Source organism: Phoenix dactylifera, chromosome 2 (genome assembly GCF_051530095.1).
Source record: "Phoenix dactylifera cultivar Ajwa chromosome 2, Ajwa_hap1_PhDact_Kaust_v1.1, whole genome shotgun sequence".
Lineage (NCBI taxonomy): Eukaryota > Viridiplantae > Streptophyta > Magnoliopsida > Arecales > Arecaceae > Phoenix > Phoenix dactylifera.
The window spans coordinates 30,688,307-30,712,717 of NC_143191.1; the positions used below are offsets into that span (position 1 = coordinate 30,688,307).

The 24,411-nt window shown below is 43.5% G+C and overlaps 2 protein-coding genes and 1 non-coding gene across 3 annotated transcripts; 1 reads left to right on the forward strand and 2 right to left on the reverse strand.

Annotated features, from left to right (window-relative positions):
- Positions 1–797: 797 nt before the first annotated feature.
- Positions 798–2,468, reverse strand: LOC103718849 (gallate 1-beta-glucosyltransferase-like). Its single transcript, XM_008807843.6, has one exon. It carries the CDS (start codon positions 2,325–2,327, stop codon positions 915–917), a length of 1,413 nt encoding a protein of 470 aa, XP_008806065.2. The 5' UTR covers positions 2,328–2,468; the 3' UTR covers positions 798–914.
- Positions 2,469–5,635: 3,167 nt separating this feature from the next.
- Positions 5,636–8,677, forward strand: LOC120112965 (pyrophosphate--fructose 6-phosphate 1-phosphotransferase subunit beta 1-like). Its single transcript, XM_088716448.2, has 5 exons — positions 5,636–6,337; positions 6,459–6,620; positions 6,790–6,911; positions 8,262–8,315; positions 8,463–8,677. The coding sequence occupies exons 1-5, from the start codon at positions 6,160–6,162 to the stop codon at positions 8,562–8,564; spliced, it is 618 nt and encodes a 205-aa protein (XP_088572574.2). The 5' UTR covers positions 5,636–6,159; the 3' UTR covers positions 8,565–8,677.
- Positions 8,678–15,595: 6,918 nt separating this feature from the next.
- TRNAD-GUC (transfer RNA aspartic acid (anticodon GUC)) lies at positions 15,596–15,667 on the reverse strand. The gene has a single exon. It is a non-coding gene; the product is annotated as a tRNA-Asp (tRNA).
- Between the last annotated feature and the right edge of the window lie 8,744 nt (positions 15,668–24,411).

A 24,411-nucleotide genomic window follows, 5' to 3' on the forward strand; every position in this document is an offset into this window, starting at 1 on the left:
TGTTATCCTATAAATAAGTCTAGAGTTGATCACGGCGGAACTTTAGTTCTAAACTCTATTTTATTTTTTAATTAGGGTCAATATAAAATTTAATACTTTTGATGCTGAAGTCTAGCCACCGGGAGCCCTTCTTGCAATTATGTGGGTCAGCTCCAGTATGGAACTCATGATCAGTTATACGTTATGCTAATTTTTTTTTTTATAAGCATATCCAAGAACACGTTACTGATATTTACGTATCTTCTATCTCGCCGTTGACCATACACTGCACGCAAATGAAGCTCGCGGTAGTTAAATTAATCAACTAAAGCAAAGGGCCAGATTCATCTGCTGACACGAAAAGACAAAAAGATTTATTTTATCGAGTGACGTATATACATGAGTGGTGTTACTTGCAGTAGGGGTTAGCTCCACGGCTGATTGGACCCTGAACTTGTCCACGTCACGGCTCACAGCATCCTCCTTGGACGTTGCGACACGCATGCAAGATAGATATCTGGATGTTCGCGTGTTACCTCCAGATAAGGAGAGGAACAGGTTGATAATTTTTTATTCAAAACCATTTTCTAGAACGCTGAAACTAATTTTTTAAACGAGGAGTAACACAAGTCAAAGTCATGCAGTCAATAAGATTTTGGCTCGTGGGTTGCAGCTTGCAACTCACGAGCCATCAATTTACTCCCGGTCCCACAGCATTTGGCTCTTGCTCATCAATTCTCATGACTCGCAAGCTCCCAACTGCTTTCAGACGAAACTACAACATATAAGCATAAAAGCGCGACGTTGCCTGACCAAAATTTGCCAACAGAAACGTAGTTATTTTCTAATGCAATTTAACGTCAAGGCTAAACGCCGTTTATTTATTCTTCAGCCGGATACAAACGCATGCCATTAACACAGTCCAAAGGCCAAAGTTAAGCACCAGCCCTCCTCCGGATCTCATCCACAAAGGCCTGAATATTCCGGTCGGAAGAGCCGCCGTCGGTCAACGCCTTCCTCGCCGCCTCCCGCCACACCACCGCCCTCTTCCTCATTCCTTCGGCCTCCGGCCCCGTCATCACGTTCTGCACGCACCTCTCCAGATCCTCCCGCTTCGCCGGCGCCCACAGCCGTACTCCGACCCGGTAAACATCTACCAAGAACTTAGCGTCCGGCAGCTGGTCTCCCCACTGAGGATACGCCACCACCGGCACACCGGACGTCAGCGCCTCCAGCGTGGAGTTCCAGCCGCAGTGCGTCACGAAGCACGCCACCGAGCGGTGGGTCAGCACCCGGTCCTGCGGGCTCCACCCGACTACCATTCCCCTCTCCTTGGTCTCCTCGACGAAATTCTCTGGCAGGAGGTTCCGGCAATCGTTCCTCACCACCCATATGAACGGCCGGCCGATGTTCTTTAGCCCGCAGGCCATCTCTTCCATCTCCTCCCGGCTCAAAACCACGACGCTCCCCACCGACATGTAGACCACGGACAGCGGATCCTGCGCGTCGAGCCATTCCATGCAGTCGGCCGCCTCGAACATGTCCCCCTTTATGGCCTTCTGCGACTCCTCGCAGTCGTCAGCCTCGACGAGCGGGCCTACCGGAATGAGCGGCGACAGCTCGGAGATGGCCTTGATTGCATCGCTTTCGAGCTCCTCGAAGGTGTTAGCCAACACCCACGTCGCCTTGGAGATCTTCTGGAACTGCTGCAGGATCGCGTCCGTCAGACTTTTGTAAGGATTGGATGGAAGGAGGAAGGACGGGAGATCCTCGGGCCTCAGTGTGGGAATGCCGGGGAGAGTCACGGACACGTCGGGATGGGCTTCCGAGGGGAACTCGGCAAGGGAGTAGTGGAAGTGGTAGTAGGTGGAGAAGACGGCGCAGGATTGCACCCAGAGGACGGCGGCGGGGATGCCCATGTCGTTGGCCACGTCGAGGACCCAGGGGATGAAGGGGTTGTTGACGATGCACGACACCGGGCGGCCTGCATCGGCGAAGCGGCGGATCATGTCGACGAGAGCGGGGACACCGACATCATGGAGGTGGGGCAGGAGGGCGTCGAGGTCGTGGAGGCGGGGGTCGTCGGGTTCCCAGCCATCCGGGTAGAATTCGAAGCGGAGGTGGCCGCGGCCTACCGGCACGCCGTCGCCGTGATCGACGGAGTTCTTGGCGGCGGAGGCGATGCGGCGGCCGATCATGTCTGTGGAGGAGAAGGTGACGAGGAGGCCCTTGGCAGCGAGGCGCTTGGCGAGGCGGAGGAGGGGATTAACGTGGCCTTGGCCAGGGAAGGAGACCAGCAACACGTGAGGAAGGGCGAGGTTCTCCTCTCCCATACTGACCCCTCTCATGTCCGACGACAATTGGTTTGGTCTCACTATATATCACGTATATATACTTAGGTTTGCCTTCTCCTATGTTCTCCGTCAGAACTACGAATTAAGATAGGGTGGAAAAGCAAACTTCGATACGAATGGTCGGACATGGAGGACGAGTCGCTTTTTTATGGCTTTGAGCAAAAGTGTCGTATGCGAGTCTTTCGTATGGTTTGATAGAGCCAGACGTGACTGGCTGGTTCGATAAGCTCCAAGGCTGAACCTCCACCCGGTTATAAACGTCGCGGGCACGGCTTATTAGCTTAGTCTGTCTACATCTACGTGAGTCCAGCAGTGACGTTAGAAGTTTTGCTCGTTCTGGATGGATGGCGGGAGTTTGGTGGAGGGACGTGAAAAAGAAGGATTCACCTCCCTTCCGCAAATCCTCCGTTCGGTCAGGTCACCTACTGATTGAGATCTATGCAGATAAATAAATGAAAAAGTTTGAAGTGCTTTGAGAGCTGTAGAATAGGCGATGCAACGGTGAATACATACGAGAAAAGGTGATTCACCTTCATCCGCACAAATTCACTACCGAATCGTGAAGTAAATGAACGAGGGAGTCTAAAATGTTTTGGAATTTATGTAAGAAACAATCCAATAGTTAATATCATAAAAAAAAATATATATGCTATTTTTTTCATGCAGAAGACAACCCGTACCTAATTTAATGCTTAGATCAAAGTAAAAATATTAATACAATGCAAAGATTAGTAACCGCCAAAATACATAATTTTTTATTTTTTGATGCTGAAGTAAGTCATAAAAAAATACCATTTTTGTATGAATTTATCTTGATTTAAATCTTTTTGGCTCAACTTTTTTATGAGGAGAGAACACCCTTTTTCTGATAAGGTTATTTGCTGCTTAATTGATGCTCACTTCTCGCAATTAATGTCATCTAGTAAAAAGTAAAAGGACGGTAACAAAGAGACTGAAAAAAAGTACTATGCATAAATACAAACTGTAATGAAAAGGTTGGGGGGACCACTAAGATTATTTCACCTGCAAAGGGATCCATGCCGGTACATATTTAATTTATATTATCTGTGCGCTAAATAAATTTTAAATATTCTTAAAAAATATAAAATTTGAATATTACTTTTGTTTTTTTAATGAGTTTTTGAGTTATTATAAATGATATAAAAATAGAACTTAGCCCGTATCCTATGTAAGTTAGAAATACTGCAGCACAGATCTATTTAAATTGATCACATAATGATCTTAGTATTTGTAATCGGATTTATGGTACTTATAATTAGATTAAGATCATTAACTTGGCAAGAATGCCGGAGCTTATATGGAGAAAATCTGCAAGAATTTATGTAGGCATACATTTAGTCCCATATCTATTGTACACTATGTAGATCTTAGATATTTATAAAAATTAAAAAAAATAAATAATATTTTTTATAAATTTTTTAGATAAAATTCTGACTTACTATACCTTTTCTTTAAATAATTTTACTATATTTTTTTAATCCAATGAATGGACAAAATTATCCATGCTCTTTTCGTAGTATTTGGCTGAATAATCTTTCATTATCCATGCACTTGAAACCCCCTTCTCTCACCGAGTAATGCGCAGATTTGGCAATTACGTATGCATTTTATAAATTTAATCATGTATTACCGTTGCATCCTCCAAGGAGTTGATTCGGCGACATCACCCCTTTGAATAATTTATAAATTTTCAAAATTTTGTTATAGTATTTATATGAAAAGGTTAAAATCATTATTTATCTCAAAAACTTAAGTCTATAAAATAAAATAAATTTATTTATATATTTTATATTTTTTTATATGTAAAATAATTTTTTTTAATGGATGAGCTAAACATATATGCACAGACAGAGTTCAAACTCAAAATTTCTGCTGAAATCACAACTCAATTCAGCAAAACTAATCCAAGAAGGCTACGTCTGTGAAGAAATTTTTCACCAAGAGTGAAAAAAAATTCCTGAACAATATGTAACTTGTACCGTTCTTCCGAAGCCGCTGAAAGGTCAATGATTGGTGGGTGCAGGAAAAGGCCGGTCATGTGAAAGTGGTGACCAAAACTTGTCTGCGGAAAACGTGGGTTAGGTCAGAATTGAGTTGCATCATTACGGCAGGACCCCAGAAAATTAAAACGGTGGGATATATCCGCTCTCTTTTAAAATATTTTATTCTTTTAATTTTACTGTATATATTCATTTGGGATCTATACAAAGTAACCATCTAATTAAAGAAAAAACAGACATGTGAAAGAGACGGGTAAAACCTGTCTTCCTAGACCAGATTATTATTGCCATGACAATTTAATAAAAATTCTAATTGGACATCGATAAACAGTATTAATATGATGATTGAGAAAATTTGGAACGAGCACAAGAGACTGTGGACATAATTTTTTTAATCTACGAAAATAGAGTCGTACTGTAGATCAGATGTTGTCTTATTAGCTTTTTATTGGTGTGGTACTCATATGCATCGAGATATTTCGATCTCTTGCTAACCATGTCAACTCTCAAGTGGTATAAATCATTAAAAGTTGCAATTAGTGCCACAAACTATTCCTAATCTTGAGATGGATATTTGAATGTCCCATCAATGTAGGTGGATGGGTTACTTCAACACAGTTCTTGAATTTCATCATGGCTCCATTGTTTCCATGGTAAACTTCAATCATCCACATAATTTCATCATAGTTTTTTTCAATATTTCTAGAGATACTAAAAAACTGTCGCCTCAAAGTATGACAATGCTTATGTAACAATTCAGACATCATTCAAAAAAAAACTAGGCGAAAAATATTATTTAAATTTTTTGATTTCGTATAAATATTTAAGATCTATCCAACGAATAACTGATATGGGACTAAATACACGCACGCATGGGTCTTTACAGCTTATACCTTTAACCAATTTAAGTTCATTTATTGATCGTAGGTTGAATAGCGCTATCTTTTAATGGGATGATATAAATTTTTGACTCTTTCATAAATACATCAGATGTGATTGGTAGATTTTTGATTTGTCCTGAAACTAATCTATCCCAATTGCTATCTTAACATTAAAGTACAACCATGTCATATTCTTTATCTTTCACAATAATAATATGAATATATCATTGGTCCAATATCTTTGCAAAATTACCAGATATGGTCATTACTTTTAAAAATGTATATACTAATATTATTTGTACCGAGAGACTAAAATTAATGTGTCATGGTGACCGGCTCATCCTGTCATCGATTGATGAGATTGGGAGTTTTTGAGGCGTCATTTTCTTGTTAGAGAACCACGAGGGGTTCCAACCCTCACTACAGAAAATGTGGGAAAAGCCGACCCTTTTTTGCCGACGCTATTCACTAGCGTCGGGAAAAAATACCCCAAGCGCCACACATCCTCACGCTTCAAAGAAGCGTCGGTAGCTTCCTCCTCTCCCGATCGATCCCTAGCCTGAAATCCTTTTCCGCCTCTCCGCCTCCCTGAGTACCCACCCGATCGAGCCCTAGCATTTCTGCCTCTCCGCCTCCCGATTCTTCCTCAAGCCTCCTCCCTCCTCTCCGGTTCATAGATCGAGCGTTGCCTCACCTCCGCTCATATAACTGGTGGTTCATAGCTCGAGGCTTGAGCCCTAGACTTTCTCCCTCACCCCCTGAATCCTGATCATATAACGTCGGATAACTCCGTGACGATAACCCTAACCGATCCCACCCTGCTCCCTCTCCCCCTGCTATAAAAGGACCGTAAGCACACTATACAAAGTGATATATCTTCTCCGTCGCTTGCTCTCATCTCATCATCTTTCTCGATCTCCGCGGATGGCTGCGAACTCCATCCTCGCCAACGGCGGCAAGGGGCCGTCGCCCGGCCGCCTCGCGGCGGTGTACAGCGAGGTGCAGACTAGCCGCCTCAACCACTCCCTCCCCCTCCCCTCCGTCGTTAGGGGACCCTTCAAGATCGTGGACGGCCCTCTGAGCTCCGCCGCCGGGAACCCCGGTATCTGTCTCCCCTGTTTTCTCTCTCCCCCTTATGACTTGATTGAGATCTATATCGATCGATCTGAGGCCAATGATGGTCTGTGTTGTGATTGTCATGCTTGTGACGATATCGATTGCAGATGAGATCAAGAAGCTGTTTCCTAATCTTTTCGGCCAGCCCTCCGCCACGCTAGTTCCGACAGGTTCCGCTCCTTCGGAGATGGCTGGGAGTCTTAAGGTCGGAGTGGTGCTCTCTGGAGGCCAGGCTCCCGGTGGGCACAATGTCATCTCTGGGATCTTTGGTGAGCGCTTCGTTTCATTGTTTCTTTTGGATTTTTACCCCTTATTGATTGATTGATTTCTTTCTATATCCTTTTGTGGTCATGGATGATTTTTTTTTTGGTGTGCTTTTGGTTGATTGTGTGATGGATTAATTTCTTGGTTTCCTCATCTTTTTTGTCGTCATGGTAGATTACTTGCAGGATCGAGCCAAGGGGAGCACGCTGTACGGATTCAAGGGAGGTCCAGCAGGGATCATGAAATGCAAATACATGGAGCTCACTTCAGAGTACATCTATCCTTATAGAAATCAGGTATCTGGCTCGCCCTAATAGTTCTGGATTAACCAACCGCATCTTTCTATGCTACAGGGTTTATAGACCGTTTTCCCTCTTCTCTCTCTTGAATTTCACATTAATATACTATTCACACGTGCTTACCTTGATTAGACAATAATCTTATGGGAAAAAATATGTTTGAGGAATGATGATGCTGATTTTTCTAACCTAGTTTTGGATAGGAGTATTCATGGTCTTTCTTTCTTGCTTGCTTTTTAATAGATGTTTAGCTTTTTTTGTTACTGTTGTCCAGAATCTGTAAGTTTAAATAGAGAAAAAAACTGAAGAAAAAAAAAAGAGGATTAGTCTGTGCAAAGTAAAGCTTATGGTTTGTAAGGAATGCCATTGTGCCTAAATATTGTACCTAAGTATTATGATGCCAATAAAATACAATAGATTTGCTCCCTGTTGTTGGTTTGACACTGTGAGGCTCAGTTGCCTCCAATAAGCTTGGTGATGGTTCATAATGATTGGTGATGCACTTGCAAGCATTTCTATTTAATCCTCTTTTTCCAAGCATTTCTATTTAGCACTACCTTTAGATAAAACAAGTGATGCACTTGCAGTTGTGAATATCAAATTTGGATCCATTTGATAGTTTGGATTTTTTTTTTTTTTAACAACTGGCTGTGAACCTAATGGCAAACTTTTACCTTTCTTATCATGATTGGGACTGGCCATGATTGTTTTAAGTTGGCATGACATGTGAGTATTGCTGTGAAAACCAAAAGGGCTAGATAATAAACATCGAAGAAGTGTGAATTATTGGGTGCTTTTATTGAAATGAAAAGTAACATACATTGGTTGGAGAGGAAGGGAAAATATTCACTTCTAGATTGCGAAAGTTATTGTTTGAAGGTAAAATTCTTTGAGAAGGCAGCACGGAAACTAAACTATTAAAGTGTATATGGAAAGACATGATGTATTTGTAATCAAGGTAAAACTACGGAGTATCAGAAACAAATGTACTCTTGCATTATTCAACATAGTCCTCAGATAAAATTTGCTCATCTTAACATTCCATAACGGTAATTGTGGTGGTGCTCCATAATTGTGCTAGTGGTTCTGTTGATACAACACCATGTGCTATCATGCTATGAATGCTAATCAGCTGTTTGACTGTTGAGTTACAGTCTAGTTGGTGGCCTATGCATACAAATATTTAGCCAGGTAGCACCCAGTACGTTGATTCCTTGCACACTTGTTTCATGCAAGCATTTATTTAAACAGTAATGACCTTTATGTAGTTTATAATTGCATCTTTTTTTATTTTTTTTTGGAAGTAAGTTATTTGACTTCAATTTTGTGGTTTTGATATGAAAATAGGGTGGATTTGATATGATCTGCAGTGGAAGGGACAAAATTGAAACTCCAGAACAGGTGCTTATTGTCTATATGTATCTACAAATACCTCTTGAATAAATGCAGTATCTATTGTGAGCCATTTTTACCCTGTTTATTGATTTTAAATTTTCATTCTTCTCATTTTTTAACTGACTGATGCTCTCTTATGTTCATATGCATCAGTTTAAGCAAGCTGAAGAGACAGCCTTGAAACTTGATTTGGATGGACTTGTTGTGATTGCTGATACTTCTACTCGTAGAGATGATGATGCCGTCGACCCTTGAGACCTCGTAGACTGTTTATTTAGGAATTTGCTATGTATGTTTTTAATATTTTTAAAGTACAATGTAATCAAATATGATAATATGATTAGCTTTTAATAAAAAATTTTGTTTGTGATGTGACTTTTGTGATGGGATAATAGGTTGTGTGTTTGCTGTGCTGGAAAAATTTGTTTTATAAATTTGTATACAGGTTTCACATTTCTTTTTATGATTTTTTTTTAAAAAAAATCTCTATTGCCGACGCTTAAAAGCGTTGGCAATAACACTATCCCGGCACAGGCGCATAAGAAGATTTTAAGCCTTTGCCGACGCTTTCAAGCATCGGTAAAGGTAATCGGATATAAAGCCTTTGCCGACGCTTTAAAGCGTCGGTAAAGGTAAGGTAATGCCGACGCATAAAAGCGTCGGTAATCCCGGCACTAACACTATCCAGGCACATGCACACCGACGCATAAATCCTTTGCCGACGCTTAAAATCGACGGATATAAAGCCTTTGCCGACGCTTTAAAGCGTCGGTAAAGGTAAGGTAATGCCGACGCAGGCGAAAAGCGTCGGAACGAAAATTATCCACGCCCACCTGCCCGACAGTTTCGTGACGCTTTTGGACGCGTTGGATTAGAAAGTACTGACGCTTATAAGCGTCGGTAAAAGCTCTGGAAAGCGCCGGAAAATACTATTTCTTTTGTAGTGCCTATACACCATTCAATGCCCAGCCCGACTCTCTACTTGGGCCAAACATTAGGCAAAACCTAATGCTCACAAAATGGAAAGGAACGATGCCATCCGAACTAATGCTCATTATCTTAGGCTCTATTTTGCAGAGTTTTTGGAAGAAACCTAAGATTGGAGAAAAAATACTTGGTACCTTGTTATTGTATTGATGTATGCTTTGTCCATATATACAAGAGTTTGAAATAATCAATAGCTACAATTCAATGCCTAGCCCCACTCTCTACTTGGGCCAAACATGAGGCAAAACCTAATGCTCACAAAATGGAAAGGGACGGTGCTATCCGAACTAATGCTTATTATCTTAGGCTCTATTTTGTAGAGCTTTTGAAAGAAACCTAAGATTGGAGAAAAAATACTTTGTACCTTGTTATTGTATTGATGTATGCTTTGTCCATATATACAAGATTTTGAAATAATCAATAGCTACAATTCAATTCCCAGCCCCACTCTCTACTTGGGCCAAACATTAGGCAAAACCTAATGCTCACAAAATGGAAAGGGATGGTGCTATCCGAATTAATGCTTATTATCTTAGGCTCTATTTTGCAGAGCTTTTGAAAGAAACCTAAGATTGGAGAAAAAATACTTTGTGCCTTGTTATTGTATTGATGTATGCTTTGTCCATATATACAAGAGTTTGAAATAATCAATAGCTACAATTCAATGCCCAGCCCCACTCTCTACTTGGGCCACACATTAGGCAAAACCTAATGCTCACAAAACGAAAAGGGACAGTAACATCCAAACTAATGCTCATTATCTTAGGCTCTATTTTGCAGGGCTTTTGGAAAAAACCTAAGATTGGAGAAAAAATACTTTGTGCCTTGTTATTGTATTGATGTATGCTTTGTCCATATATACAAGAGTTTGAAATAATTAATAGCTACAATTCAATGCCTAGCCCCACTCTCTACTTGGGCCAAACATTAGGCAAAACCTAATGCTCACAAAATGGAAAGGAACGATGCCATCCGAACTAATGCTCATTATCTTAGGCTCTATTTTGCAGAGCTTTTGGAAGAAACCTAAGATTGGAGAAAAAATACTTGGTACCTTGTTATTGTATTGATGTATGCTTTGTCCATATATACACGAGTTTGAAATAATCAATAGCTACAATTCAATGCCTAACCCCACTCTCTACTTGGGCCAAACATTAGGCAAAACCTAATGCTCACAAAATGGAAAGGGACGGTGCTATCCGAACTAATGCTTATTATCTTAGCCTCTATTTTGCAGAGCTTTTGAAAGAAACCTAAGATTGGAGAAAAAATACTTTGTGCCTTGTTATTGTATTGATGTATGCTTTGTCCATATATACAAGAGTTTGAAATAATCAATAGCTACAATTCAATGCCCAGCCCCACTCTCTACTTGGGCCAAACATTAGGCAAAACCTAATGCTCACAAAATGAAAAGGGACAGTGCCAACCAAACTAATGCTCATTATCTTAGGCTCTATTTTGCAGGGCTTTTGGAAGAAACCTAAGATTGAAGAAAAAATACTTTGTGCCTTGTTATTGTATTGATGTATGGTTTGTCCATATATACAAGAGTTTGAAATAATCAATAGCTACAATTCAATGTCTAGCCCCACTCTCTACTTGGGCCAAACATTAGGCAAAACCTAACGCTCACAAAATGGAAAGGAACGATGCCATCCGAACTAATGCTCATTATCTTAAGCTCTATTTTGCAGAGCTTTTGGAAGAAACCTAAGATTGGAGAAAAAATACTTTGTACCTTGTTATTGTATTGATGTATGCTTTGTCCATATATACAAGAGTTTGAAATAATCAATAGCTACAATTCAATGCCTAACCCCACTCTCTACTTGGGCCAAACATTAGGCAAAACCTAATGCTCACGAAATGGAAAGGGAGGGTGCCATCCAAACTAATGCTCATTATCTTGGGCTCTATTGTGCAGAGCTTTTGGAAAAAACCTAAGATTGGAGAAAAAATAGTTTGTGCCTTGTTATTGTATTGATGTATGCTTTGTCCATATATACAAGAGTTTGAAATAATCAATAGCTACAATTTAATACCTAGCCCCACTCTCTATTTGGGCCAAACATTAGGCAAAACCTAATGCTCACAAAATGAAAAGGGACGGTGCCATCCGAACTAATGCTTATTATCTTAGGCTCTATTTTGCAGAACTTTTGGAAGAAATCTAAGATTGGAGAAAAAATACTTTGTGCCTTGTTATTGTATTGATGTATGCTTTGTCCATATATGTAAGAGTTTGAAATAATCAATAGCTACAATTCAATGCCTAGCCCTATTCTCTACTTGGGCCAAACATTAGGCAAAACCTAATGCTCATAAATGAAAAGGGATGGTGCCATCCGAACTAATGCTCATTATCTTAGGCTTTATTTTGCAGGGCTTTTAGAAGAAACCTAAGAATGGAGAAAAGATGCTTTGTGTCTTGTTATTGTATTGTTGTATGCTTTGTCCATATATACAAGAGTTTGAAATAATCAATGGCTGCATTGAAGGACTAAAGAAAGGAATGAGCAAAAGAAAAAAGAAGCTAAATAAGGAAATTAGCTAATTCTTGCTTGCTGCTAGTTTGTCATACGTTAGGAATGGGCCAGAAAACACTTTCTCATCCTCCAAAAATACTTTTGGATGAAACAGAGATATTTGGTAAAAAAAATCAAAAAGTTATTTTAGCTTTGTCAGAAAGCTAAAACAATTTCTTGGAAGAGAAGGAGCTTCTTCCGAAAAGCACTTTTAGCATACATTAAAAGCTATTTTGATTTATTTTTTTTACCAAAATATCCAAAATAAAATATTATAATTATAGAAAACATCCCTTTATATTTATTAATATATAATGATATTATTTATAATATTTTATATATTTATTATTGTATAAAAAACATGCTACTGTAGTTCAAAAATTTTTAATTCTAAATTTGCTACCTTGTACTCTGTCTGTACACATAAATACAAAGCTTTAGCTAAATGTAATCAAGAGAAGTAACTTCACATATGATCATAGTTAATTTTATAAAGCAATTTATTAATATAAAAATATATGATTACATGTCATCATGTCATCTCAATTTCTAAAAATACTTTTATGTATAATAATAAGATCCTAACATGTATAGTGTACGTGAGGCGGCATGCAATGTAGGGGCAAACTTAGAGTATCACTTGAGAAACAAAGGAACAAATATGGCATTATTATGATAACATTGGTATCATCATACACAATAACTTAATTACTTATTATTAGTTCATATAATTAGAAACAAATTCTTATTACATATAAGAGTTTTAGAATCATCATATAATTTAAATATATCAACATTACCATCGTATTATATGACATTATATTTTGGTATATTTTTATATCTCTTTAGTATTAAAAAATCGTACAATTAACTATATGATATTATCACTACAATATTTAAACACACCCTAGGACTTTTTCTTAGAGGTGGTTCCTCTATTCTCAAAGGTTAGGTGAGGATATGGAGTAAATACTAGTATTACTCTTCAAAACTTTGCCCACATTCTTTAGTCGATTCAAATTTGACCTCTTTCTGAGTTAGGTGGGGCAAGGACATAAGTATGCTGGAAAATCATGCAATCTCCTAATAATCAGGTAGACCCAAAAGGCTGTGAATTTCAGAAATATTTATCAGCCAATTCCACTCTGCAGCTACTTTCATTTTCTTTGGATCCAGAAAAATCCTAACCTTTGATACCACATAGCTAAGAAATCCCATGGTGTCCCACCAAAATTCACACTTCTTTAGCTTTACATGTAACTTCTTCTCCCTGAAAACCTGTAGTGCACCGTCTCAAGTGCTCTTCATACTTCTTTTTGCTCTTGGAAAAAAAATACCAGTATGTTATCAATGAAGACTGCTATACACTGATCAAAAAAAGTTTGAACACTATATTCATGATGCATGATTGCTACTGATGCAATCATCGGCACAACTGACATCACAAAAAAATTCTAGCTAGGTGCCCGGATCTCACCCAAAATTCTATTTTATGTGCATCCTCTATCTTGATTTTTCAACTAATAGTAGCTTCAGTGAAAGTTAATCTTGGAGAAGACTCATGCTCTCTACATTGATCCAACTAAATGAGCTCACCCGATAGCTCCGGACAAAGAATCCAACAAGTTTTTGAACTAACAGATTTCAATATTGTTGGGAAAAAGTTAACTGGAATTAGAATGATTGTTTAAGAAAGGAACTGAGCCAAAAATCATGCAGAATTCTTACAATCTTCAAGTATACCCTACTATTGTTAAGTCGTTGGACCCAACATTTTAATATAATTATCTCTCTATTAGATCACTTCTTTAGAAAATCTTTACATACTTGATGGGAAGCAAAATGGATCGTCCTACTCCGGCGTGGAGTCACCCAATTTCGGCCGAGCAGACCTTAGAGCCGAGCAGGCCAGACCTAGATCCCACCAAGGGCTAGGCTGACCTCGGACCCTGCCGATAGCCGAGCCGACCTCAGCCAGAGACCAGGCCGACCTCGAACCCTGCTAAAGGCCGAGCCGACCTTGGCCCTATCAACCTTAATCCCGTCGAAGATCCTGCGAATCCCATGCCCAGACGGCCGAGTGGACAAATCGTGCCACGTGGCAGACCTAAAAGCTCCCTCAGCAGATCTTTCTAGATCGCGGTGTTAAAGGCCAGTCAGTATGATGGCCTCCTCGCAGGGCAAAGCATTGATGACTGGCCCCTCGCATACCACCAGGTAATGCCTCGGAGTGAGTGCGCACACAACGCATTAAAGAGCTCCTTTGATCACTTCCGCTTAGAACTACGTGGCGGATCCTCAGAACAAATCCGGAAAGATATCTCCCGAATTCTCCGTCTGCGGGATTGATCTCTGTGCTGTACGCTACCTCCAATTGATGGCCAGCTGATCACGAATTGATCCGAGATTTCAGGCAATGCCTGTCACCCTCGCCTTATAAATAGGGGGTAGGAAAAGGCCCTCAATAAGCTTTGATAAGCCATTATAAGCTATTACAAGTACTCTTAAGTCATAAGAGGCTAACTAAGGCATTCAGAAACCTTTCCAAAAGTCTGGCTAACTTAGCTATCGAAGGATCTTCGTCGGAATTTACAGCCAAAGCTTTGTGCAGGTACCCTGGAGCGTACGAGATGGCCCTCTTTCTCCATCCTGACTGGCGTCTTCTCGGCTTCTTCTGGCATGGTCACCCTCAGGCCAAATTTCAACCACAATAATACTTATTTTCAAGGTTGAAGTTTCAAAGCAAATGCATTATTTATGTCATCCGACGGTCTCTCTAATGATAAAAGCTGGCTGTTACTTCTAATTTATAAATTCCACTAAAAAATGAAAATAAGCTTAAAAACAGAAAAAAGAGAAATTTGGGTGGAGCCTGAACAGCCTGGAAGTGTAGATATTTTAAAAGAAATTTAATAACATTTTTAGAAAATCTTTACATACTTATTTTCAAGGTTGAAGTTACCAAGCAAACGCATTATTTATGTCATCCTGCGTTCACTTTAATGATAGAAGCTGGTTGTTACTTCCATATGAATTCCACTGAAAAATGAAAACAGGCACTGGAAATTGAAAACAGGCTTAAAAAACAGAAAAAAAAATAAAATCAGGCTGAAGTTTCAAAGCAAACGCATTATTTATGTCATCCTGCGGTCACTCTAATGATAGAATCTGGCTGTTTACTTCTATATGAATTCCACTGAAAAATGAAAACAGGCACTGGAAAATGAAAACATGCCTAAAAAACAGAAAAAAAATAAAATCAGGTTGAAGTTTCAAAGCAAACGCATTATTTATGTCATCCTGCGATCGCTCTAGTGAGAGAAGCTGGATGTTACTTCTATATGAATTCCACTAAAAAATGAAAACAGACACTGGAAAATGAAAACAGGCTTAAAAAATAGAAAAATAATGAAAACGGGCTTAAAAAACAAAAAAAAATGAAAACAGGCTTAAAAAGCAGAAAAAAAGGGAAAACAGGCTTAAAAACAGAAAAAAATAAAAATAAAAACAGGCTTAAAAAAACAGAAAAATAATGAAAACAGGCTTAAAAAACAGAAAAATGAAAACAGGCTTAAAAAGCAAAAAAAAAAAAAAGAAAACAGGCTTAAAAAGCAGGGGAAAAAAATTAAAACCGGCTTAAAATCAGAAAAAAAAAGGGAAAACAGGCTTAAAAACAGAAAAAAAATGAAAACAGGCTTAAAAAAGAGAGAAAAAAAATGAAAACAGACTTAAAAACATAAAAAAAAACAGACGGAAATTAGTGCAAGTCGCCGTTGCCGGGGATCGAACCCGGGTCGCCCGCGTGACAGGCGGGAATACTCACCACTATACTACAACGACAATTCTAACATTAAGATACTTAGTAGCTACATAATCCATGTTTATCAAAATCATTCCGGGTACTGGGACAGCTTTTCCACCGAAAACATAATTGCCACCTTTAAAATCATGGGGAGATCATCTTTCTTCAAAAAATAGAAAAATCACATTTTATATATGTCTAGTGATTTGCAGAAATTACCTCCTAAATCATTTTTTTATGAATTTATATTGGTAGTCTCTTTAACTCACTTTCAAAACAACAACAACAAAAAAAAACGTAGAAACGAATTAATTGATCCGCATTTTTATTAAATTTATTAAGGTACAAGTAGCAGTCAGCAGTCCCTAAACATATATTTTATATATGTTTTGCTTGATGTTAGGGTATTAAAATAGGTTGGTTTTGGGCCTGCACAAGCGCATGCTTGTTGGCCCTTAAGGGGGGCTTTTGACCTTTTATTACGCACCATAATATTTCATTAAGGAATGTCAGGTAGGTAATCGGCAGGCCCGGATCTAATTAAAATCCAGCTTGAGACGTACACCACGGTACATGTATTTAATCCATGGAGGCCCTGATCAATCACGGCCGCCGATGACCATGATTAATAAACAGATGGGGAGGATCCCAACTTATAAAAGTTAAGGAGATAAAGAGATTGCCAGTGTTACAGGAGGTGGCAATTGGATTGGTTGGGTGGGTTCTATTTATTAAATTGGTCAGAAATTACAATTTGAATCTGTCATATTTAATAAATAGGTAATCCTATCCGATTCGTTTAATCTGTTTAATAAACAGGTAACTTATTTGCCCAATTCGATCGGATCTGTTTAACTTGTTTAGCCCAACCCATCCTGATCCGATCTGTTTAACCTGTTTGTCCAATTCGACCCGATCTGTTTAACCTATTTAGTCCAACCCATTCTGACCCGATCTATTTAAACTGTTTACCCAACCATGCATCTACCTCATTCCTGAGGACGTTATGTCTGGCTGCAAGATAGTGCCTCTGATTTAACCCAATATCTAACTAGTACCTAGCATAAACCTATATTTAACAGCAATACATAAATGAATAATGATCATTATTTAGTCATTATTTTTTTGTGATAACTTTAAATAATAGGATTAACTTTTGTTGTCTAACATTTTCCTTGTTTATCAACTTAAAATAATTTTGTTGTTTATCTTAACTTCTATTCTATAGCTACAGGGCGAGTGATGGCCAAGACTCTTCTTGTGACTGATTGGTGCTTTACGCAAGGAAACGATAATTTTGAGATAATTTTGTACATGGGTGAGGATTACTTTGTAAGCATGTAAATGAGATAACTTTGAGAACTACTATCCCATAAGTGTCAATATTTATAGTTCTGAAAAGAGATTGTATTTGAACCAACAATAGGCACGAGAGTTGAGGGAGTTCTGAGAACTAACTATAGTTTAAAATATGATGGGGATGATGTAATTGTTCGAGACGTTTTTCTTTTTCTCGTGTTTATCAAGTATGAAGGAATCAGGCCATGTTTGAAGTATGGATCACCAACATCACAACATAAATACCCTCTATTTTAATCAAGTTTTCCATGGAAATATCTAGGAACTCTTTGTATCTTGGTTCTCTGGATTCCATCTTGGAGAGTTTTGTCTACACTCAATTATTTTTTCTATTGTAATTGACTTTATTGGAGATTTCTTTTCGTTCTCCTTATTGTTTTTATTCTTTGTGCAATTCTCGTCCTACTAGAAATTACCAAAATCCTCTAATTGAGGCAAAACCGTGCCCTATCTTAGAATTACCTAAACTCCTACATTGACCTGCTCGATCCAACATGCTCGCAACCTGATTCGCCATAGTTTAATTTCTTAGGAAGCATCTGAAAATTCAAAACACCACGATAGTTCAAAACTTCTTGATTCTCCCTTATTTTTAATAGAATAACTAACTACAACTAATAGCAAATGTTGCTGAAAATTGGATCCGGGGGCTGCCGCGAACCAAAGGGGGAGGAGCTCCGCTGCCGGGACGGTGGATGGCGGTGCGCCGGCTGGTGGTGTCCTTCGGAGAGTCCTGCAAAAAAGCCGGTGGCCGGGCTTTCCGGCGCCGGCCCTCCGAAGCTTAAGTCAGATGGGGCTAATATGTGGGAGGAGTAAGGAGAGGAGTGTCTGTTCTTTCTGTGTGTATATTTGTGTCTGCTTTGTGTTGTCCCCCTTCTCTTCTTCCCCCCAGGTTCCCTTTTATAGAAGGATATTATATTACCTGGGAGGTGACAGGGGAATTTGTCCTCTTTTATGATAATTGGGCACGATTTGGCTCATTAATGGCGTAGTGGAGAATAAGGCGGGATCAGACCGGAATCAGAGAGTTGTCACGGTTGATCGGACCCGCTGGAGTGGTTGAACCGCCGGCCGTGGTGGGCCTGGGGTTCGTAGATGGTAAGTGCATTAATTGCTGAGTGAACCGGCGGTCAGGGAGAGCCATACACTTTGATGGTTCAGTGATCCGGAGATCATCTTGAGCCGTGTTCATTTAATGACTGAGTGCATCGGAGGCCTGAGGGGGTTTCATGCATTAATGACAGGTCGTGCCGAGTACCTACGGAAATCTCACGCTTTGATGACTTAGAGATAGTGGTAGATTGTAGTGGAGTCGTGTATTTAGCCGTCAGATCCTTTAGAGGATTAGGCGGAGATTGAGTATTTGGTTAAGGCTCGGGCTCGGCACCCGTGCCGAGCCGAGCTGGTCGCCCAGCGGAGTGTCCTGTGGCGGGGTTACTTCTGGTCGGCGTTCTCTGGTCGGCTCTTTTTAGTCGGGCGCCTTTATTCAGGCTCTTTGGTTGAGTGCCTCGCTGGCCGGCGCTATTTGGTTGAGCGCCTCTGGTTGGCGCTCTTTGGTCGAGCGCCTCTGGTCGGCGCTATTTGGTTGAGCGCCTCCGAGGTGGCATGACTTGGGGTTTTTCCCCCAACACTACCCCCGACTTCTAAGTTCCAGCTGGCTACCAGCTTGAGCGCGGGAAGTAGTTTTAGTTGGGTCATTATGGATTTCGAAAATTTTTAAATTATCGCGTTTCTCTATTTATCGGGCGCTTTGGGGTGCCTCTAATAGGCGGCGTCTCTTTTTTCCGGAAATGTCCCATTATTGGGACGCCCTCTCCGAAGCGTCCTCGCGTCGTGGGCTCATGATGGGGCCGCACGATCCGATGGGGCACTTCGGTGTTCGAAGCGTCAACCCGAATTAAATGTGGCGCTCCGTCTTTCGGGCCGACATGTGTCGTAATCTAAACGGGATGCAGCGTTTCTCTCGCTGATCCGGGCCGTTGGAAGGGTCTATATAAACTCTCACCGGCCTCCCGTTCCTTTCTTATTGTCTTCTTCCTCCAGCTCTTCTCAGTCCGAAGTTTCTTTTGTCCGGCGTCTCCTATAGGTCCCTTTTCTTCCTAGTCTTTTCCTCTTCCTTCTAATGGGTTCCATTTCTAGTGAAGTTGAGTCCACCATGAGTGTTCTGGAGGTCGAAATGACCGAAGAGTGGTTTTTCCCTCTTCAAGGGTTCCGTTTGGAACCCGCCAGGCGGGGTGATCGGGTGACCGATCCTCCGGTAGGCCGGATTGGAGTGTACTTAGAGTCACTCTGGGCCGGCCTACGATTCCCTCTCCACGGCTTCGTGAACGAGTTGTTGGCGGTGTACCAATTGGTTCTGGCGTAGCTTGCTCCGAATGCCTGGAGGACAGTGATCGGTTTCCTGTCGCTGTGTTTACTGCACGAGATTCCGACCTCTGTCAACGTTTTCCGGCGACTTTTTGTTTTGAAGTCGAATCCGGGAGACGGAGAGTGGCTCTATATCGCCCTTCGGGCGGGTCGGCCACTCTTTCAGGGCGCTCCTTCGTCCATTCATGACTGGAACAAGAAGTTCTTCTTCCTAGGCTATAAACGGACATGGGGGTTTGACCCTAGGTGGAGACCGACCCAGCTTAGGTCTATCAACAAACCCCCCCAGCTTTCTCCACGTGAGCAGGGGATCATCGACACCATCCGCAGCCTCGGGGACGGTATTTCACTGAGTGGCCTCATAAGTGAGGATGCTCTAGTGAACGTTGGCCTGAGCTCGGTGCGTCCCCATGGTAAGGATAACAGTAGGGTGTCATTTTTCATTTTATTACTGTTCTAAGTTCTAATCCTGCTCGCCCTTGCAGATATCGCAAAGATGGTGACCAAGAGCGAGGTCCTATACGCCCGGTTTCAGAAGAGGGCGGCCGAGCTCTCGGGAGAACCGACCGAGCCGAGGAAGAAGGCGAAGACCTCGGCGACCTCGGCGACCGCAGCGGTCGAGGTGAGCGTTCCTCGACCCGCGCGCTCCGAAGCTGGTCGGAGGGAGGGCGCGGATTCCAGGGGCGTGGGCTCAAGGGGAGCTGCGGTGGCGCTCCCGTGCCCAGTGCCATTGTCGCAAATTCCAGGTCGGCAGGAAGCCCCAGTTGCCGACCAGGGGAGAAGCTCCGCGGGTCTGGCGCTCGCGCGCCCCGCTCTAGTTTCGCGGCAGCCAAATCGGCCGCCTATTCGACCCCAGCCCTCCAATTCCGAGCCGGGGAGCAGCCAGGGAGCTTCGGGATCGGCTCTGCCTAGGGCAGCCGAAGCTAGCCTTTCGGGCCCGTCGGGCTCACGGGAGCGGGTTCCTTACGCTCCCGTATGGTCGGTTTTTGAGGGCGACTCGGCCCTCGACAATCCTCAAGTAGCGCGCGAAGTGTTTCAGGTCGCGCTGCTTCCGGCCGACCAGGCCAAGATACGGTCCATGAACTACAGCGCCTTCATGGACTCCACTCTTTGCTCTGCCGTCCGGATAAGTTGGTCTTCCTATTCGTACGGTTATATGCAAGTTTTATTTATTTATTTTTTTTAGTCTCATCTCTCACGTCTCTTTTTTACAGCATTTGCACGAGACGGAGACGCTGATGCACATTGTACAAGACTACCGGGAGCGGGCCCGGAGGCATCAGAGGGGGCATGAGGAGGCCGAGGCGAGGTGCCTGGCGTCCGAGGCCGAGCGCCAGGTGCTCCAAACAAGAGTGGGAGCAGCCGAGGACGAGATTCGAGCTCTGACCGCCGAGCTCGAAGACGAGAAGGGCGCGCATACGTTGGCGAGATCAGAAGTGCATGCCGCGGAGGCTCGTTTGGCCGAGGCCGAGCTGGCACTGGCCTCCCGCGAGCAAGAGGTGGGGAATGCCCGCCTTAAGACCTTAGAGCTCGAGCAGGAAATAAAAAACCTCGAGCGGAAAGCCGCATACCATGAGGCTCGGGAGCAGGCCCAAGACGCGATCAAGCTTTTCCGTGAGTCAGATGAGTTCCGTGACCTTCTAGAGGAGGAAGGTGTGAACGGGCTCATCCAGGGCTTCAAGGACTTCCGCAATCAACTGCGGGAGCTCCTTCCGGACTTTGACCTGAACCTGCTCAGACCAGGAGCAGGGGTCGAAAGGTCGGAGGTAGAGGTGGAGGCAGAAACTCCGGAGGCCGAGGCAGAAGCTCCGGAGGCCGACCAGGGAGGTCTGGCCGAGGCAGCCGAGGCTGTCCCCGAGGCCACTGAGACGGCCTCCGAGGCCGTTCCTGGTGCTGCCGAGGCTGCCGAAGAGGAGGCCTTGACCGCAGAGCCGGCTATTCTCGAAGCTGCCGGGTGCGAGCCTTAGTGTAGTTAGTTTTTTTTTTTTTTTTTAAGTCGGGATGGCCTCCATACTTGTTAAGGCCGAGCCCGAGTCTTTGTACTTAGCCTACAGGCTTTTTGAAATGAATATACATGTATTTTCCTTAAATTTGCAAATGCCTTTGTCTTTGGTAGACTTTGGTTTCTCTGCTTGGATCCATTTTAGGCTCCAAGGACATGGGCTCCACGGCCCTGACTTCGTCCGTCACAGTTGGACTTGCGTTTGGGCTCGGGATGGCGAGCTCAAGTTCGAGTTTAACTCGGAATTCGACCGAGCCCTAAGACTAGCCACTAAAACTTGGAATTTTTTAGTGAATTTTGGGTTCGAGCCTCGAGTTGCCGAGGCGGATCGGATTTTTTCCGACGAAAGGGTTGTTGGATTAAGCTTGCTATTAGACAGTGCATGTTGGAGAGGTGAGGCCGAGCGATGATTGGCCTGACCAGGTGCCTCGACGCCAGTCGGGGATTCATTCAGGTAATTAATTAGCCAAGAATGAAGGTAAATGAAAACGGAAAGACATCAATTAAAAGGGGTACCTGGTACCATGAGCGTCTTTATGCCAAGGCGACTGGAGACGCTCCTCTGCTCGGAGTCCGTTTTTTGAGGATGCCAGCAAGATGGAAGAATCCAGTTCGTTGCCAATGACGGTCTTCTCGCCGATCACGAGCAGTCGAGCTCTGTGATTGATGGAGAACGAGCCGAGCTCGTTGGTCGATGGAGAACGAGCCGAGCTCGTTGGTCGATGGAGAACGAGCCGAGCTCGTTGGTCGATGGAGAACGAGCCGAGCTCGTTGGCTGGTTAAGGCCGCATCCCGACGTCTCGGGGCATCCCAACGTATCGGGGCATCCCGACGTATTGGGGCATCCCAACGTCTCGGGGTTGGAGAACGAGCCGAGCCTGTCGGTCGATGGAGAACGAGCCGAGCTCGTTGGTTGATGGAGAACGAGCCGAGCTCGTTGGCTGATGGAGAACGAGCCGAGCTCGTTGGTCAATGGAGAACGAGCCGAGCTCGTTGGTTGATGGAGAACGAGCCGAGCTCGTTGGCTGGTTATGGCCGCATCCCGACGTCTCGGGGCATCCCAACGTATCGGGGCATCCCGACGTATCGGGGCATCCCGACGTCTCGGGGTTGGAGAACGAGCTTTGCCCGTCGGTCGATGGAGAACGAGCCGAGCTCGTTGGTTGATGGAGAACGAGCCGAGCTCGTTGGTCGATGGAGAACGAGCCGAGCTCGTCGGTCGATGGAGAACGAGCCGAGCTCGTTGGCTGGTTAAGGCCGCATCCCGACGTCTCGGGGCATCCCAACGTATCGGGGCATCCCGGCGTATCGGGGCATCCCGACGTATCGGGGTTGGAGAACGAGCTGAGCCCGTCGGTCGATGGAGAACGAGCCGAGCTCGTTGGTTGATGGAGAACGAGCCGAGCTCGTTGGCCGATGGAGAACGAGCCGAGCTCGTTGGCTGATGGAGAACGCATCACGAACTCACGAACATCTTCAGGGAGTCCTTGTAGGTACTCCATCCCGAAATATCAAGGCATCCCGACCGTGGTCAGGGTAGGAGAATGAGCCTGGCACCATGAGATATCTAGGAGAATTGGTGAGCTCGAACAAGTGCACAAACCATCACAAGTTATTATAAAATGGAATTTATGGTTGAATAATGGGGGACCCCTTGGGGTTCTACTGGTAGTACACGCGGAGATTCTCAGAACTCCAGCTTCGTAGAATAGGAGTCCCATCTAGAGACTCTAGCTTATAAGTTCCGGGTCGGCGGATGCGCGTGACTCGGTAAGGTCCTTACCAATTTGGAGCCAATTTTCCTTGTTCAGTTTGTCGGGAGGCCTCAGCTCTTCTGAGGACAAGGTCCCCCAGTTTGAAGGATTTGACTTTGACCCTGGCGTTGTAGTACTGAGCTGTCTTTTGTTGGTACCTCGCCATGCGAACTCGGGCGGCCTCCCATGTTTCCTCGATCAGGTCAAGGTTGTTTCTGAGCTGCGAGGAGTTGGAGCTGGCATCGTGATGTTCTACTCTTGGAGAAGGAATCCCAATCTCCAACGGGATGACAGCTTCCGTCCCATACGTCAGATTGAAGGGAGTCTCGCCGGTGGGGACACGAAATGTGGTTCGGTAAGCCCACAGGACATTGTATAGGTCTTCGACCCATTGTCCTTTGGATTTGTCGAGCCTGGCTTTGAGCCCCTGCAAAATAGTGCGGTTTGTTACCTTGGTTTCTCCGTTCGTCTGAGGGTGCGCGACCGAGGTGAAGCGGTGGTCGATGCCAAGCTCAGAGCAGAATTCTCTAAAATGGAGGTTGTCGAACTGGCGACCGTTGTCGGATATGAGGATGCGGGGGAGCCCGAATCTGCAAATTATGGACTTTCAGACAAAATTCCGCATCTTCTGCTCGGTGATCCGGGCAAGAGGCTCAGCTTCTACCCACTTTGTGAAATAGTCGATGGAGATGACCAAGAATTTTCTTTGCCCGGTAGCCAGAGGAAATGGTCCTAGAATGTCAATTCTCCACTGGGCAAAAGGCCAAGGGGAGCTGATAGAAGTTAAGGGAGCCGAAGGTCGGCGTTGGACATTGGCGTTTCTCTGGCATCGGTCGCATCTTCGGACGAAGTCCACAGCATCCTTCTGGAGTGTCGGCCAATAGTATCCTTGGCGCAAAATTTTATGAGCCAATGCTCGTCCTCCCAGATGATTTCCACAAATCCCCTCGTGGACTTCGCGCATGGCATAATCAGCCTCCGTTGGGCGGAGACATCTGAGGAGGGGAGAAGTGAAAGATCTCCGATAAAGCTTTCCCTCATGCAGTAGATACCAGGTGGCGGAGGGCTTTATTCGGCGAGCCTCTCGTTCATCACTGGGGAGGACTTCGTCTTGCAGATAGCTGATGAGCTCGTCCATCCATCTCGGCTCGAACTCGATACAAACGGCCTGCTCGGGCTCCTCCGTACTGGGTTTTTGAAGATACTCCAGTGCTGCCGCTTTGGGGAGCTCGCTCATGCGAGAAGACGCCAGCTTTGACAGTTGGTCGGCTCTGAGATTCTACGACCTGACAACATGTTG

Bases quoted from the DNA above. Each gene is read 5' to 3' on its own strand.
- LOC103718849 (XM_008807843.6), bottom strand. From the start codon at position 2,327: ATGAGAGGGGTCAGTATGGGAGAGGAGAACCTCGCCCTTCCTCACGTG.
- LOC120112965 (XM_088716448.2), top strand. From the start codon at position 6,160: ATGGCTGCGAACTCCATCCTCGCCAACGGCGGCAAGGGGCCGTCGCCC. The intron at 6,338-6,458 runs GTATCTGTCTCC...TATCGATTGCAG, and splicing joins CTCCGCCGCCGGGAACCCCG to ATGAGATCAAGAAGCTGTTT. The intron at 8,316-8,462 runs GTGCTTATTGTC...CATATGCATCAG, and splicing joins AAATTGAAACTCCAGAACAG to TTTAAGCAAGCTGAAGAGAC.